The sequence below is a fragment of the Sceloporus undulatus genome, chromosome 4 (genome assembly GCF_019175285.1).
Source record: "Sceloporus undulatus isolate JIND9_A2432 ecotype Alabama chromosome 4, SceUnd_v1.1, whole genome shotgun sequence".
NCBI lineage: Eukaryota > Metazoa > Chordata > Lepidosauria > Squamata > Phrynosomatidae > Sceloporus > Sceloporus undulatus.
In genome coordinates, this window is record NC_056525.1 from 228,814,479 (window position 1) to 228,833,713 (window position 19,235).

The 19,235-nt window shown below is 42.0% G+C and overlaps 1 protein-coding gene across 6 annotated transcripts in view; it reads right to left on the bottom strand.

The window, feature by feature from the left end:
- Nucleotides 1–19,235, bottom strand: part of LOC121928362 (CUB and sushi domain-containing protein 3) — an 810,382-nt gene that overhangs the window by 479,644 nt on the left and 311,503 nt on the right. For all 6 annotated transcript variants that reach the window (XR_006103494.1, XM_042462948.1, XM_042462947.1 and 3 more), the window contains exon 4: nt 7,057–7,251. Coding sequence is in view for 5 of the 6 variants with exons in the window: in XM_042462948.1 (XP_042318882.1) it covers nt 7,057–7,251 (195 nt within the window). In the remaining variant the exon portion in view is untranslated. The remainder of the gene's footprint in view (nt 1–7,056; nt 7,252–19,235) is intronic.

The following is a 19,235-nucleotide window of genomic DNA, read 5'->3' on the forward strand; positions in this document are numbered from 1 at the left end:
TTCTTTAGCTTGGCTATGATTGTTAGAATATTACAAGAATGTTCCTAATTTCAAATGTGAAATACAGTGGTGCCTCGGGTTACGAAATTAATTCGTTCCACGGCCGCTTTCGTAACCCGAAAAGCCTTCGTAAGCCGAATTGCCATAGGCGCTAATGGGGAAAAGCCGCGTTTCGTGCGAAAAAGCGCCGAAAAGCACCAAAAATTTTCTTCGTAACCCGAAAAAACGTTCGTAACCCAGAACAATGATTTCCAATGGGATTTTTTCGTATCCCGAAAATTTCGTAACCTGGGTATTTCGTATCCCGAGGTACCACTGTAATAGATAATATGAGTGGAGGCCTACAGATGAGATTGAATACTGCATGCCACTCATAGTATGCAACACAGCACCCACAGATGGCAGACAAAAAAAAATGTGGCAGACCAATGTATAAATTTCAAAAATTCAGTACTGAGATACAAGTGACAACCTTCCCAGGAAGAAAACTGGAGCTGAGAAAATTGATTTTAAATAGTTCCGGGCACTGCTTACCACAAGGAAAGACTGAAATTACCAGTGGGCACTGTCACTTGGCTGTAGCTGGTACAAAGGTTTGTGAAGAAATGGAAGCAAAGCATACCAGATGGCAAAGACATTCCATTTTTAATAAAAAGGTCATTCTTATAAAGTTTTAAGATACTGACAAATGGAACTATCAGAGGATGATCATTTAATCAAGAATCTCCACCAGAACTAGAGGAATGTAATAAGCAGATCATTATAATCACCTTCAGTATGTTCCAGGATAGCTGTACATTGTACAAATAAAACTGCAGTCCAGAGAGCAACCAACCTGATAATGGAAAGGAACCTGATAAAACTAGTTGTTGTTTTTTTTGGGGGGGGGGGGGCTCCTTGCATACAGATATACATAGTTTTAGTACCAAGACCCCTGTGAATTTGTTGCTAGTGCTGTGAATGGTGCATGCACGTATACACACACATACACACACACAGAGTGAACATATGAAATTATGTTCAGGAGCAGCTACAGAGGAGGAGCCAGAGGCAGAGCCTTGAGAGGCAGGCCCAGTACCAACTGCCCTTCTCAGCAGCTACAGGGGAGGAGCCAGGCAGAGTCTTCATAGCCAAGCCCCAGACCATCTTCTCTTGAGATGGTGCAACTTTAAAGTCAAGCCCCGGACCATCTTCTCCTGACTGCCGTGGGTCAGATTTTATTCCTCCCCCAAGAGGCATTGAAACCAACTGCCACTTCTCTCCAGGGATGCCTCCCTGTCCAGCAACATCTGACTATATTAGATCCCTAGTCCCTTGTGGTAACAGAGGGAGAGAAGGGAAGGAGACAACATCTGGGAAAAGACAGAGGCCCACAAGTTCTGTCTGGAGGCTGCAGGGGAGAAGAGGCTTCTGTTCTTGCTGCCTGGACCTCTACTTCCCTCGCTGGACTCAGCCCTTGCAGGACTGAGTCCTTGACTCAGCAGGCACTGTTTCATCCAGCACAGCTACCTTGCCTGCCTGAGGTATAAGGCTGGGACTTCTGCAGGAGACTCACTAAATGGCATCCAGCTTTACTAGCTACCTGTCCCTCCCCCCCCTGCCCCTGTTCCTGTCAATTTAATAGGAAAGATGTCTTTTCCTCAGAAAGGAGGGGATATACAGAGTCAGGGAGACCCCACTGGAGTCATTCAAGGCAGAGGGAGATATGGAGGGAGGAGACAATTAAAACACCAAGGAAGAGGGTAGCTCAAGAGGGTACTTGTGGTCCCCAAGTTGTCTCCCTGCCCAAATGGTATGAATAGCGTTGTTAACAGTCTCCCTGGGTTGAAGCTGCTGCTACTGAATGCCAGATCAGTGAAAGGTAAAACAGCTGCCATTCAGGACCTGATCCTGGAAGAACAAGCTCACCTGGCATGTATAACCAAAACCTGGGTGGATGAGACTGGAGGAGTTAATCTCTCTCAGCTTTGCTCACCAGGTTTCTCAGCAAGTGAGGCCTGGGGGGCAGGGAGGTGGAGTTGCAGTAGTCTATTGTGATTCCATGTCCCTGACCAGATGCCCCCTCACACAGTCTACAGATTTTGAGTGTGTTTATTTAAACATGGGTGGCCAGAACAGAATAGGGATTCTGTTGGTGTACCACCCACCCCGCTGCACAACAGTCTCCCTTCCTGAGCTAACCGGGATGGTCTCGGGGTTGGTGTTGAAGTCTCCACGTCCATTAGTACTGGGGGACTTCAACATCCATGCTGAGACTGCCCTTTCAGGAGTGGCTCAGGACTTCATGGCCTCCATGACAACCATGGGTCTCTCCCAAGTGGTATCTGAGCCTACTCATGCTGCTGGACACACTCTGGACCTTGTTTTATGTACTGGGTGGGATGATGATGATCTTGGTGTGAAAGAACTCTCCACAGTTCCATTATCATGGACAGATCATTATCTGGTCAGATTTAGACTCACTGGGATTCAGAACCTCTGCAGGGGTGGGGGACTGATTAGGATGGTCTTCCCCAGGAGGCTGATGGATCTAGATGGATTCCTGAGGGCTCTTGGGGAGTTTCCTGTCATCTTGGCAAGTGATTCTGTTGAAGCCCTGGCCAACCTTTGGAATGGGAAAGTGGCCAGGGCAGTGGACACAATGCTCCTGAGCATCTCTTCTCACGGAGTGGAGCCAAACCAGCCCCCTGATTCACCAGGGAGTTGATGGTGATGAAGCGAATGAGACAGAGACTAGAGCAACATTGGGGAAGACTCGGAGTGAATGTGATCGAACATGGGCTTGAGCCTATTTGAAAACCTACTCTGTGGCAATGCAGGCAGCAAAGAAATCATTTTTTGCTGCCAGCATTGCAACTGCAAGGAGCCAGCCAGCAGAGCTGTTCCGAGTGGTCAGGGGCCTTTTACACACTCACCCTCAGGTAGAGGATACAGACCACTCAGAGGCTCACTGTGAAGAATTTGCATGGCATTTTGCAGATAAAGTCGCTCAGATCCGCTCCGACTTGTATGCTACAGTTGCTACAGTGTCAGTGGATGTAACCTTGGCTCCTATCAGTCCAGTGTTAATGGATACTTTTCAACTTGTGCAGCCTGATGATGTGGATAGGATCCTTGGAGAGATAAAAGCCACCACATGTATCTTGGACCCTTGTCCTTCTTGGCTTGTTAAACAGGCCAGAGGAGAACTGGCTGAATGGGTAAAGGAGGTAATCAATGCATCCTTACAGCAAGGCAGAATTACATCCTGCCTAAAGGAGGCTGTTGTGAGACCTTTGTTAAAAAAGTCATCCTTGGATCCCACAATAATGAAAAACTATCAGCCAGTGCCTAACCTACCATTTCTAGGCACGGTTTTGGAACGTGTGGTGGCTTCCCAACTCCAGGGATTTCTGGATGAAATGGATTATCTAGATCCATTTCAATCTGGTTTCAGACCTGGCTATGGAACAGAGACAGCCTCTTGCCTTGGTAGATGACCTATGCAGGGAAATGGATAGGGGGAGTGTGTCCCTCTTGGTTCTCCTGGACCTCTCAGCGGCTTTTGATACCATCGATCATGGTATTCTTCTAGACTGCCTCTCTGGGATGCGGCTTGGAGGTACTGTTCCTTCCTGGAGGGGCAAACTGAGAAGGTGGTACTGGGGGACTCCTGTTCAACCCCCTGGCCATTGACCTGTGGGGTCCCTCAAGGTTCTGTGTTGTCCCCTATGCTGTTTAACGTATACATGAAACCGCTGGGAGAGGTTGTCTGGAGTTTTGGGGTGCAGTGTCATCAATATGCAGATGACACTCAACTCTACTACTCCTTCCCACCTCAATCCAAGGAGGCTGTCCTGGTCCTAAACCAGTGCCTGTCTTCAGTAATGGACTGGATGAGGGCAAACAAGTTGAAACTTAATCCAGACAAGACAGAGGTCCTCCTGGTCAGTTGGAAGGCAGATCGGGGAATAGGGATCCAGCCTGTGTTAGATGGGGTCACACTCCCCCTGAAGACACAGGTTCGTATTTTGGGGGTACTCTTGGACTCAGCTTTGAACCTGGAGGTCCAGGTCTCTGCTATGACCAGGAGTGCTTTCACACATTTAAAACTTGTATGCCAGCTGCTCCTGTTTGTTGAGAAGCCAGATTTGGCCACGGTAGTACATGCCTTGGTTACATCCCGTTTGGACTACTGTAATGGGCTCTACATGGGGCTGCCTTTGAAAAGTGTTCGAAAAATTCAGCTGGTTCAAAGAGCTGCTGCCAGGCTGTTAACAGGGGCAGATTACAGAAACCATACAATGCCCCTGTTGAAACAGCTTCATTGGCTGTCAGTTTGTTTCCAGGCACAATTCAAGGTCCTGGTTATTACCTGCAAAGCCCTACATGGCTCAGGTCCACACTATTTGGCAGACCGTTTCTCCTGGTATGAACCGGCCCAGACTCTAAGATCCTCTGGGGAAGCCCTTCTCTCTGTCCCAACATCATCACAAACACAGTTAGTGGGGACACAAAAGAGGGCCTTTTCAGTGGCTGCCCCTAGACTCTGGAACTCCCTGCCCAGAGTGATCAGAACAGCTCCCTCCTTGATGGCCTTCCGCCAGCAGGTGAAGACCTACCTGTTCACACAGGCATTTCGGGAATTACTATAAGGACAGGCTGGGATGTTCGATGTTGGACCAATTTAAAAATTCTTTTCAATGTACTTTTTATTTGATTGTACTATTTTTTTTAAATACTGTGAAGCCGCTCTGAGTCCCAGTCCTGGGAAAAGAGCAGAATATATATATATATATATATATATATATATATATATATATATATATTCTAGAAAGTATTCCTATAATCACTTGCTGAAGTCATCAATCTCTGAGCAGCGATAAGATGGTGATCTCACTCCCCGAGTTTCGTCCTATTGCTACTTCTTATGAATAGCTTCTGCCATATCATTCTTGACACTTTTCTTTCTTTTCAGGTCCCATTCCCTTCCCTGTTGCTAAACTACAGAGCGTAATCATGTTAAATTGGAAACAAAACATGATTGCAGTTTTAACGTCATATAACACAAACAAAAAAAATGAACCAAACACCAGATTATTATTTTTAAACTGAAGGCCTGGGTAAAGCGTGAATTAGGTGCAAAAGTCATATCAGGTCCATGTGTGTGCCATGGAGAGTCAATGACAAGGAAACATTTGTGGAGTCCTCAGGGAAAAAATGGCACTCGCTCTTTTTGATGTTGCAAATGTCTTTTCAGACACAGGAATCTCAAAGCTGGCTTTACTATCAGACAGAACTGCCTCAGGGTAAGGACAGAATGTTTTACTTATTTCATCATCATCATCATCATCATCATCATCATCATCAGTTTTTCTGGAAATGCATGTTAGATTTTCTGCTTCATAAGTCCAAGCAACTTGATGTTGCCATTGATTCAGCGGGCCTATTCTAAGGCCTGTTACAGACTGCCAAACTAAAGCTGCTTCGGGTCTCTTTGGAGGTATGCTATTTACATGATGCATCGGTCCTAAGAGTCCGGAGGTTGCTCCAAAGCCACACTCCATTCCTAAGCACTGGAGTGCAGCTTTGGTGCAGCTTCCGGATTCTTAGGATGCATGCATCATTTAAATAGCATACCTCCAAAGAGACCCGAAGCAGCTTTATTTTGGCAGTCTGTAACAGGCCTAAGTATAACAATTTGATTTAAAATATAATGTTCAAGGCCAATCAAGTTGCTTGGACTTATGACTGACCCTATATGACCCTATAGAGTTCCTTTTTCTTATACAGACATTTGTGTAGATGTGAATTGCTTGTTAAATGCAATGCACTTCAAAGACCAATGCTTTCTATCCCCACAGATCTATTCAAGTGTCATAAAAGGGAGAAATGGATCTGTGAAATAAAGTATTGAGTCGTGTGGTAAGATTCCTCTAATTTTCAAGGGCAAGTACTATTTCACAAGTATTTAAAATAAATAAGTATTATCTGCCACTGATAAGGTTTCAATAGCTTCTCAGATAGGAACAGTTTCTATATCACCATATTTCTAGGGAAAATGTATTGTACATGGATTCAGAAGGCACAAGGACAACAGCAAAGGCAGCTGTTAGATTTAGAGGGTTTGTCTTAAGAATGTTAAGATGAAACATCTATGGAATATCTGTTACAAAGAGAGATAAATCACACATTTTACAATAAAACTTTCTTGAATGACATTACTAGAACACTGCTTCTTAGTTCTTATGTACAGATAGCCACCTCTCTCTCTACCTCTGCCCTCTTTCTGCTGGTTCTTCACTACACTTTACTGAGATAATTTTATATACTGTGGTTTGTTGATCCACTGCATTTACCCCCCACCTCAATGCCCACACCAAACACACATTCAGTGAATTAATGTATCACCATGTTTTCTTGCACATGCATGGCTAAACATTTTAACCAATTTAACCCAAACAACATAAGGCTTCCTGCAGTTCCAAAGTAAATGACTGGGTTCACATTCCAAATCCATGTAGCTGGAAAGACTTGAGCTTATTCAAATCCAAACATTTTGTTAATTCAGTTGTACAATTCTGTTGGTTAATCATACTAATAATGATATGTATATATAAAATATTTACTTATTGGTGTATCATTTGCAAATATCTGCACATAATTATTCATTTATTTTACATGGCAAATCAGTAAAACCAAGGAGCAAGAAGTAAAAACAAACTTGATCATAAATGAAGCTTTTAAATTAATTTTATGATTACATTTTATAGAGTATAAGTGTATGACCTTGTTCTATAATAGCTATTCATTCTAATGGAAGAGTATAGAACATGATCTACATTTCCTTCACACTAAGCTTTCCACAGTTGTAAAGTATAGTGGGCCCTTGGTATCCACTGGGGTTTAGATCCAGGACCACCCCCACCCCCACCCCCCCAGGATACCAAAATTCATGGATACTCAAGTCCCATTACATATAATGGCATAGCAAAATGTTGTCCCTTATATAAAATGGTAAAATCAAAGTTTGTTTGTTTGTTTGTCTGTTTGTGTTTGCAATTTCTTTCATCTTACCTCTGCAAATAGGAACAGGGAAATCCCAAGATGCTGTGTTCACTGTGTTGGCTATACAGGTCAGTTGCGGGTGTCCATCAAGGATGTATCCTGTCACACAGCTGTATCTGATTTTGTCACCAACATCAAATCTTGTTCCATATAAAACACCTTTGGGTGGAACTCCAGGATTTCCACATGAACTGCTTTGTAACTCTATAAAAGAAGATAAGATTAGACATTAGCACAAGTGGAACTACAATAAAAGTTTGCTGCATAACATTTTCCTATGTAGGGTTCCTGCTAGTAGACATAAAGCCCTACATGACTTCGGTCCAGACTATTTGAGAGACTGTATCTCCCCATACAAACCACCTAGAACCCTAAGATACTCTGGAGAAGGATTCTCGATCCCACCACTATCCCAAGCTTATTTGGTGAGGATTCAAGAGAGAGCCTTCTCAGTGGCTGCTCCCACCTGGTGGAACTCCTTTCCATGGGAGGCTAGACTGCCCCCCTCCCTGCTGGCCTTTCTTTGGCAATCAAAAACACTTTTATTCCAGCAAGCTTTTTAAAATCACGCAGGCCTGGTTTTATTTAAAGGGAGGGGGGGAGGGTTGGTTTAATTATTTTTAACCTTCATTTATTTTAAATTTTGTATGTTTAAATTTTTACCTTTTTACTGTTTACTTATACTATTTTAATTGTTTTCAAATGTTGTTTTAATGTGTTTTTATATTGTGAGGTGCCTTGGGTCCCTTTTTGGGAGAAAGGCGGGATAAAAATAAAATAAAATAAAATAAAATGTTAGCCAGCCATTTCTCTTCCCTTTCTGTTTCCTCTTCCATGACTATTCATTACCATTCCATGGACAATGGGCACAGACAGTCTTCACTGAGCTGTTTCTTGGATCTTCCTCCTTAGTGAGCATACCTGAGCAAATCTTGGGATTTAATAAAATTGACAGAATCATAAAGTTGAAAGAGCCCTATGGGCAATGAGGTCCAATTCCCTGTTCAGTGCCATCACTGAGATTGTTAATACCTCTTTTCTTCTGCATAGATTACATCCTTTTGCCTATATACAGCAATCTGACTGTGGTATCATTTTATTATATCTGGATGCATTTGTTTAGGGTGTTTGTCAGGTCACTATAGTTTAAGTTGCAGAGGTAAGCTGCAAAGCATAGGCAAAGGCAAGTCAAATGTCAGCATTTGGAGAATGCCAAGTGCTGCTGGGAAGCCAAAAGAAGAAAACCTGCAAGATGCTCTGAGAAAGGCCTATCCAGATTGCATTCTAAATAAGTTACTTGCATAGTGTCTATTTTACCAGCCATAACTATCACTGCAACTGCATTGGTTGAGATATTCTAAAGTTCTTTGGATCAGTTCTCAGTGTCAGAGGTTAACAATGCCACTTCTTTTGGAGGGGAGGTTCCTGGTGTCTTTCTAAAAGATTAGGTCTCAGGTAGGTAAACCTGCGAGGCTCCCACATCCCCCTGAACCAAGTTCTCTACCTGAATTAGCAAGGCTGCTATCTTCTTCTCTGAGGATGAGAATTCAAGATTCTGTTTTCTTACATAATAGTTTCAAGGTAAAACATTTAAGCAATATACTACTAGTGTAGTGTGTGTTTAGATTAATCCCAAATAAATCAGGCTGATTCAGACAAATTTGGCAGATGTCTGAATTTATGTGGGACTCTTCTGAAGTGTCCCAATCAAAATAGGTACACTGCTGAAACAATAATTATGAATTTTGATTTAAAAAGACACAGCAGTCTAAATCCAATAGAGGTTCTCTATACTAACACTTTTATTAATTCCATTGATTTAGATCCCATTCCTCCAATAAATCTATGCTAATTGGGCAACAAATGGGATTTAGGCTAAAGAAATGGGCAGTATATCTCTCAAACTGAAAAAAGCTGTCAATATAGGAGAAATATCAGGGTAGGGAATGGGCAGACATGAAGAGGTGCTACAGTTTTGTTATGGACACTTTCAGCTTCTAATCACAGTGAGGTAGGGCCTCCAGTTCCACTGCATTGGAAGAAGAATGTTGAAATAATATATTGCAAGAGTGATCCAGTGTTTACTGTTTTCTCCCAGTTCTCTCTGCCATGAGCAGCAATGTAAAAACTGGGCAGTTGGTGAAAGGTGGAAAGAATAAAATGTAGATATAGAACCTTTACAGACTGGGGGAAAGAGGCAGACAGAGGCCGCCCCTTTCTCCCCCAGATCATGACCACACCAACCAAACAGCGCAGCAACAATGTGCCTGGAAAAAGGAGCCGTGAAACACGACTCTTTTCTTTGGTGCTGCTGGGGCACCATTAGCACCCTGGAGGGGCATGGTGACATCCCTTGTGTGCCGCGCCATTTAGACACAGTGCATGAAGATCATCATCATTGCACACGCCATATGAATGGGCACATGCCAAGATGGCACCCAGACAGAGCTGTAGGCCTTGGGAGCATGCGGACGCACCACTCTCCTGAGCCCCAGGCTGGCGCAGAAATATCAAAAGATCTCAGAGTAGTGTATAGACAACAGTTTGGAATTTCTGAACTGAGACTGTGATTCAGCCCTGATTAAAAATCCAGAGTTAATTGGGAAGTTCCTAAATTGCCATTCATGGGAATTCATGGATACCATGGCGGCCATGGGCCTGTCCCAGCTGATTTCGGGTCCTACGCGTTTTGCGGGTAATACACTCGATTTGGTTTTTTGTACGGATGCGGAAAATCCGTGGGTGGAAATAATCAATATTTCCCCCCTGTCATGGACGGATCATTTCCTTGTGGAGGCAAAAATCAAGGCTTCTACCCAGATCCCCCCCGGGGGTGGTGGACCTACTAGAATGGTCCACCCTCGAAGGCTGATGGAACCCAAAAGGTTCCAGGAAGCCTTAGAGGGAAACATGGTTGGAAATGACGGCGACTCTGTTGATGCCCTGACTGGTATTTGGAATACCGGTCTCTTTAGGGCTATACACAGTATCGCTCCCAAGCGCCCTCTCAGGCCTGCTTCCAAACGCAAGCCCTGGTATACGGAAGATCTCTGGGCGAGGAAGCGGGTTCTGCGATGGCTAGAGCATCGCTGGCGGAAACACCTACGCTTAGCTGACAAGGCTCTCCTAGACCGCCTTTCGGAGGACTACGGAGAGGCGATACGAGCAGCTAAGAACTCGTTCTATGGTGCTCGTGGCGCGTCCGCGGAGTCGCGTCCAGCAGAGTTGTTCAGGGTAGTCAGGGAGTTAACTCAGCTCCCTCCTGCCCTGAACCAGATCCTTGAACCTTCAAAGGCCTGCTGCGACCAGTTTAACAACTTCTTCGGGGATAAAACCTCTCGGATAAGCAAAGGTCTTAACGCCGGTATTAGGGCAGAACCTAGTGTAGAGGTATCCAGAGCCTCCGTGGACTCCATTAAACTGGATCAGTTTGAGTCGGTTAGTACCGATGATGTGGACAAGATCCTTGGAAGCGTTCGGAAGACAACCTGCTCCCTCAATCCCTGTCCCTCATGGCTAGCGGCTCAGGGGGGACCGGTGGTAACTTCAGTGTTACACCGGATTATTAATACATCTCTGAGGGATGGGCAATTTCCATCCAGCTTGAAATTGGCCACTGTAAAACCGCTGTTTTAAAAGCCCTCCCTCGACCCCCTGATGCATAATAATTATCGGCCAGTCTCGCTGTTGCCATTTTTGGGGAAGGTGATCGAGAAGGCGGTTGCAATCCAGCTTCAATCGATCTTGGATGAAACGGATTATCTAGACCCATTTCAAACTGGTTTTTGGGCGGGTTACGGGGTTGAGACGGCCATGGTCGCCTTGGTCAATGATCTCCGTTTGGGCATCAACAGGGGAAGCGTGTCCCTGTTGGTGCTCTTGGACATCTCAGCGGCTTTCGATACCATAGACCATGGTATCCTTCTGGAGCGCCTGGCAGGGGTGGGAATCAGGGGCACTGCGCTCCAGTGGTTCTGGTCCTACCTCTCCGGGAGGTTCCAGATGGTGCAGCTGGGAGACGTGTGTTCCGATAGGAGGGCCCTTACATCTGGGGTCCCTCAAGGAGCCATTCTGTCTCCCATGCTTTTCAACATTTACATGAAACCGCTGGGAGAGATCATCTGGAGACATGGGGTGCGGGGTTATCAGTACACTGATGACACCCAAATAGTCTTCTCTATGTCTCCGACTGATGCAGTGACCGAGGATGGCATCTCTCCTCTCGTGGCCTGCCTGGAATCAGTAATGGGCTGGATGAGGGAAAACCGACTCAGTCTGAATCCAGAGAAAATGGAGGTGCTCGTGATAGGTTCTCCTGGCCCGGGTATGGCAGTGGTTCCACCTGTCCTGAACAGGATCACGCTTCCCGAGAAGGACTCGGTACGCAGTCTGGGGGTGCTCCTTGACTCGTCGCTCCACCTTACATCTCAGGTGGATGCAACGGTCAGGAGCACCTGTTATCAGCTTTGGCTTATCCACCAGCTGTGCCCATACCTGGGCCAGAGGGACCTTGAAACGGTAGTACATGCTCTGGTAACCTCTCGATTGGACTTCTGCAATGCGCTCTACATGGGGCAACCCTTGTACCATACCCGGAAGCTACAAATGGTACAGAATATGGCAGCCAGACTGGTTACTGGTACATCCAGGGCCAGTCATATAACACCTGTATTTAAAGATCTGCATTGGCTGCCTATTCGCTTCCGGGCGCAATACAAGGTGTTGGTTATAACCTATAAAGCCCTACATGGCTTGGGCCCAGGATACCTAGAGGACCGTCTCTCCCCATACAATCTGCCCCGCACCCTCAGAACATCTGGGCAGCAACTATTGAGGGTCCCAGGGGCAAGATTAGCCTCCACATCGAGGAGGACGTTTACCATCTCAGCCCTGACCCTCTGGAATACGCTGCCCATAGAGCTCCGCTCAGCCACCTCCCTGGCCCAGTTCAGGAAGGATTTAAAGACCTTCCTGTTCCAGTTAGCATTCCCTGACACAAGTTCCAACTAGTCTCCCCCCCTCTGACAGCAGTGGCAAGCTGGCCAGAGTGGGTTTTAATGTGGGTTTTAATTGTACTTTTATTGTATTTGTAATTTGTGATTGTTTGATATGCTGTACACCGCCCTGATTGTAAGAAGGGCGGTATAAAAATAAAACTTTTATTATTATTATTATTAGTTGAATTGCTCTTTTTGTTTTGTTTTTTTGAATTGTAAAGTTGAGGTCAAAATTTAATTCTGAATTGAGGAAGTATCTCCAAGTGTCTCACCTTTCACAATTAATGCTGATTTCAAATACAGGGAATTTTTTGCCCATGGCACCCCAATTATGGAATCTCTTACACAAAGGATAACCTAACATCAATGTTATTATCTTTTAGGTGCCGGGTATTTTAAGTTTTGTGTCTCATTTTTTATCTGCACATTCTATTTGTAGCCTGTTTCAGCATATTGTGTTGTTGTTGCTGCTGCTGCTGTTAATACAATGCTGTTGATATTATTACTATGTTGTTTTTACTACTACTATTACTGCTTAGATTTTTCTTTACTACCCTGGAACCTATTTTAATAAAGAAATGTACAAAAAATGTTACATAACAGCACAGTCTTAATAGTGAAAACATGTTAGCTCATGACCTTCATCTAGGATCCTGAGTTATGTTACCTCAAGGAAGTCTATTTACTGTGATAAAGTTTCTTTTGAGTACTGGGAGAATATCTGCACAGAGAAGGATAAGGTGCAAAGAAATGGTTAGGTGCTAGAAAATGGTAAGATGATTTATACATGTATTTTTGCATAGAAAACAGCATTGTCTGCACAGGAAACAGAATGAAAATAATATCACTACACAAAAATAGCATGTTGTTTTCTGCAAAGAAGATGTTGTTTTCTTTTAAAAAAAAAGACACAAAGTTTGCATGGAATAAGTCCCAAACAGTGAAGATTTACATCAGTCTAGTTTTCTCTTTGTCAGGATTTTCCGACACTCAAGAAACATACTATTTGACCATTTTCCAACATCTTTCTATACCTATGGGTTAGGGGGTAGGGAGATAAAACTGAGAAAAAAATTAAAAGTAAAATACACAGTCACAGCACTTATCTCCCATTCTGGTCATGATGAATTATTATAGCAAGTCTGGGGAAGTGGTGGATGCTCTGGGTAGACTGTGTAAGTTTGCACTATCAACAGTAGCTATTATCTTGAAGGACTGTATATCTAATTCCATATACAGAATGGGTCTTGGCTATTATCTCAAGCAGCAACTGCCTGTATCACACACAGAGATACACTTTTGAAAACAAAGAAACATTCAAAATTAGGATTTTGTACAAGGTTCTTGGGTGTGGTGTTTATAGTACAAACAAACCCACATGGATTATGGCCAAACCCTTAAACACACTCAAAGTAGATCTTTCAATCTGAGCCAATGTTTAATACCTGCTTTTTATTTTTCACCAAATCACACTCTTTAAAATACAGTGACATCTTAGAGGTTCTTCCAAAATGGTTTGTCATTGGATTCCTCAGTCCAATGGTGTGTGTGTGTATGTGTGTGTGAATGTGAACTGGTGAAGATGGGGGAATTATCTGACACAGTTCCAGAGAAGTCAGTGTAATGGACCTGAGCCCATTATCTGAATTCTTGGCTAACAATATTTATTTTTTAATTCATTCTGTGGTTCCTCCCGGTTTTATTGAGGCTCTGTCAACATAACTGGCAATAAATTAAAAGAATGTGCTTGTTAATTCAGAGCACACCAGATTGTATAATAATTCACTTCTGCTAGATCGTTCATTATTAATTTTACCACATATATGCTGAACCCATTTTCCCCCCAGGATGCCCTCCTAATCTGCAGTCTTATATCCACTTGAAAGCAATGGGACTTACTTGGAAGCAGACATTTTCTAGGATTGTACATACAAATATTTTCACTCATAAAAGTAAAAGGATCATGAACATTGCACAGGAGAATAATATCACACATTGTTGTAATTTCCTTACCCAGTGGTTGGTATATACAATGTTTTTGTTTGTTTGTTTGAGAATAACAACAAATAGATGATGCAATGTCAGTTAATAAAAGTAGATGATACATTTGTTTTCAAAATTCTGATTTAATTCTGAAATAAAAAGGAGTTGTACTTTTGTTTGCTTAATCAACTGGAGGAGATGAATCATATGGGTGTATGATTGAATATAGAGTCTGATAGTAAATTATTTAACAAAACCCTGTTGGGTAGACACAGTTTTTGAATACCATGGTTCCACCTCAAACAAGCAATTGAACCATCTTTATACTGAACTCTCACAAAACATGAAATTATATGCAATTGACTGACAAAAGGCTATGTTGTTATTGTTCTGTGCCTTCAAGATATTTCCTACTTCCAGTGACCCTGCCACCGGGGTTTCTTGGCAAGATTTGTTCAGAGGAGGTTTGTCATTGACTTCCCCTGAGGCTGAGAGCATGTGACTTGCCCAAGGTCACCCAATGGGTTTCATGGTCAAGCTGGGCATCAAACACTGATCTCCAGAGTCATAGTTCAACTCTCAAACCACTATGCCATGCTGGCACCCAACGGGTATGACATATATACAAATTCACCAATTAGGAGTAAGTACCATTCCTAAACTAGGCATGTTAAATTTGTTCTTTGAATGTTATTTCAGTGCTCTGAATGTTATCATATCAGCAGAACAAGTCAAGATGTTTTAGAACATGACTCAGAACACTCTGTACATGTTTAATTTAACTAGAAATTTACAGTATTTTTATGTCTAAGTAAGCAGCTTTCTTAGACACAAATGGCTTTAATTAATTTAGGCCTTGTGGTCACTTTCTGACTTTCCTCCTTTAATACATACTGAAACAAGCTTTAAAATCTCTTTCATGTTAAATGTATTGAATGAACAAGCATAACTTCTTTCTTTTATACAAAGCAGTTTTTTTCCTAATCAAATATTTTAGTAGATACAGTGGCGGGATACACACCGGCATTTAGTACGTATAGGATATGTACTAGGGTTAGGAAGGGGCGGTGCTTCCGCACCCCCCTAACCCTAGTACGTATCCTATACGTACAAGATGGCGGCGCCCCTTCTACATGGGCGCCGCCATCTTTACGTACTGGACGCACAGCGTCCAGACGTGTCGCGGCGCCTATGACGTCGCGAGTCCGCGCCAGGCGCCTCGCGACGTCATAGATGCGCCGCAGAAAGAAGCTCCGAAATGGAGCTTCTTTTTTGCTCCGCGCGGGAGTCGCGCGGTTTGGCTGCTGCGGCTCTCGCACGGAGCAAATGGCGGCGGCGGGGGAGCGCCGCAAAGCGGCGGTTTGTACCCCGCCAAATAGACCAGGTACACTAAGAGCATAAGAAGATAAAAGGATCAGACCAAAGCAGAGGTTGGATGGTCATCTGTAAGAGATGCTTTGATTAAGAGTTCCTGCATGGCAGGGGGTTGGACTGGATGGCCCTTCCAACTTTATGATTCTATGAATAATTAATAATATAATTCTGAAAAAAAGCCACAAGCTGAAACCAGTTTTTTTTTAATCAGTTATCAAATACACTTCTATCAGCAAGTGCAGGAGGTCAGGGAAACTTCTGTGAAACAAGAGAAAACTATTCACAGCTAATGGTTTCCTCAGCAGGCAAGTATTTAGATTGAAGATCGTACTTCCTGTTCTTCCTTAATTTGAATTGGTTATATATGAACATGTTGTCAGAAGAAGAAGAACATAGACAGATAGATAGATGGATAGATATGATAGGATGATAAGACAGATGTACATACAAACACATATGGGTAGACAGACAGATAGACACAGAGATAAAGGCTTATGATGAATGGTACATGACATATAACACTTATATTTGTTTATTTATATATTTATTGGATTTATATCTTGCCTTTTTCCCAATATAGGATTCACATTTTCAGTGTGATCATTCACTGCTGGGATCACAGTCCGAGGACCAAGAAGAAGAGACATTAGATGTGAAAGCAGTACAAGAGCAATAGGCAGAACTGCAGTCATGAGAATATTTTTTTTTCACTTGGTGGAGAATACTTGTGGCCATACTAATAATTCCCCTAATCTTCTACCTTAGTATCTTGTCGTGTTTGCAGTGTAAAACTTGTGTCATTTTTAGCATGATTGCTTCATTACTAATAGCCCACTACAGTACTGAATAAATTTGTTACTAGATAAACTGCAACTTGTTGCATTTTCATTTGAATTAGAACTAGATACTGAGTCACTAAATAGTCAGACTGCTATGGGACTGTATTTTTAAGGGATTATTCAGGCTGTGAAAATAATCTCAGTAGAATGTGAGATGAACCTTTGTTGCTTACATGCATTTTGAATACACCTGAGTAAGTATGGAAAGGTGACTACCAAAGAACCCCCTTAACCTGGGATAATCAATATCAGAGATTTTTCTGAGTTTTCATAAAAGATTTTGCATTATTGGCTGTGTGAATAACTGCATGCCTTGAACATGTATAAAATCAACTCCATCTTTCTTCACAGTGCTCACACGTGTGGGCAACAGAACTCGCAGAGGTGCAGATAGATGCGGGTCCAATAAAAAAATAATGTGAACAACAAAACCAGAATGCATGAGTGAGATTATTTCCATAGTCATGGAATAACATCTGAATAACTCCTAAGGATCCCTCTCCAAGGCTTCTCGTACCTGTCCAAAACCCATCCCATTCCAGGCTTTTTAATTCATATCTTGCCAGTTAGAACTGTATAAATCATATACTTTTCTTTATTCTTTGCATTCACAATTACTGTTTGCTATTTTAGTGCAATTCAGCTGCTGAAGCACATAGGGTGACACTGTATAAAAAGAATTTCAATATCATTTTCTTCTTTTATAGCTGAAAGATTTTATTATGACAACAGCTGAAGCTAAATGCAGGGGAAAGCCCATTTAAATACAGCTATCACCAGCAGCATTTTGTTTGACTCGAAATTTATATAGATTAAATTTATACAGATTAATGAATTTATTATATGCACACACATGATCTAAACATTAGTATGGATACTTGTTTGAGAATATCAGTCTAGGCCATGTTACAATTTATTGGGAGAAATAATTCTACTACCAAGAGTGAATTGACAAACTGTAGTTTGGTGATAATATTGTACACCAAATAGACTAGCATTGATCTCTTCCTTCTTTTCTCTTCCTTCTGTCTTTGCCTTCCATGTTCCTTTACATTCCACAACTATTTAGCAACAGCTATAGTTAATGTGTTCAACATAGGCAATTATACTTTGCTTCCAAATGTGAAACATCGTAACCAAACATAATCTAATCTTCAATAAGAGTACCGCACATTTAGTGGTTATTACCATCATACCTGCTCTAATGGCAGATGCTGTTTTATTGGTCATGGTAGACCATAATTTTAGCTAATCAGAAAGTAAGACCAGAAATACTTACAGCTGATAGGAAGTGAATGGTGAGAAAGAGAAGAAAGCCCAAAGGATGCTTCCAACCACCATGCCATATTTTTCACTTTGGACCACAAAGATTGGACAAAAAAGGCTACTTTATTTTTTCATCTTCTTTTAAGGATAACACATTAGAACTGAAATGAACCTACAATAAATTGTGGCCCAACTCAATCAAAAGTTTAGTTATCTAATCTGAGAATGACATAAACTTTTATAATAAACAACAACAACAACAACATTTCATTTCTTACCCACCTAGGTTTGATGGAGAGTACAATATATATTAAAATGCAATACAATATATAAATGACTCATTAAACACAAGAGTTGAAACACATGGATTTAAAATTAAAATGACCATTACACATTAAAACCATGCAGATTAAAATATATTGATTTAAAATTCATTGTTTGAAATTGACTGGGTAAACCTGCTGGAAGAGGTAGGTCTTTAATACTGTTTTAAATTCAGAAACATGTTTAATTGTTTAGGGGGAAATGACCTCTCAGTAACAATTGCTATTCTAGTCCTGGTCAATTGAAGTAAATGCCCCCAAGAATCCTTCAGTGTACAGGCCAGATTACACAGGAAGAGGCAATTCCATATGTGATAAAGAAATAAAGAAAAGGCTTTACAGATGTAGAATTGATTTTTGCATGATTTCTATCTGAACAGAGGAAGTAAAAGCAAGTTGATTTTGGATTTCCTTTTATCATGTAATATATTGCATAGGTTGAACATAAAAGCAATCAGCATATATAAGGCCAGTGTCAAATCCTGTCATCATGAAGATATCACATCACTGAAGAGCTGATGCAAGACCTAGCATATGTTTGTGAAAATCTTGTTTTACAAGTACCTCTTAGAATTACACTTGCATTCCCAACCTGTCCAAGTTCTGCATGTGTTTGTATGACCTTTCCTTCCCACATGGACACCCATGGATATTTTGGCATCCCTCCCCATGTGTATATTTTTCAAAGAATGTTATTTTGAGTCATGTGAATTCAGTGGTGGCTACTGACTTCCATGTCAGTGAAGGAATAAATACATTCCAAGTGGTAACTCACCCTTTAAAGAACAAGATAGTGAACCTATAATCAAAATAGATTTAGCAGCTTTGATAGAGTACTTAAAGTCTGGATTGAAAACTGGAGTGTTTGGATTTACTGCCACAACAGCATGGAAATCATCGGCCACCACTGTGGATATTTTCTCAAATACATTCATCATTTTGTCGATGCTTTAAGCCACCGGAATGCACTATGAGGTCTTGAAATGTTTAGATTTCTCAGGTAAGATGTGTTTCATCCCATTGTTAGTTCTGAAAGGAATGCAATAGATACCTTCACAGAAAAACAAAACAAAACAATTTACGGGTTTTTCTGGCTATGTGGCCATGTTCTAGAAGAGTTTCTTCCTGACATTTTGCCAGCATCTGTGGCTGGCAGCCTCTGAAGATGCCAGCCACAGATGCTGGTGAAACATCAGGAAGAAACTCTTCTAGAACATGGCCACATAGCCTGAAAAACCCACCAAAAACTATGGATGCCGGCCATGAAAGCCTTCTACTTCACAAACCAATTTACCATCTTTAACTTCAGCTTTCACATCTCCATGGCATGCAGTCAAGTGAGGTAACTATATAATTATAACCATTGTTGTTTTTGTTGTTGTGTGACTGCAAGTCATTTCTGACTT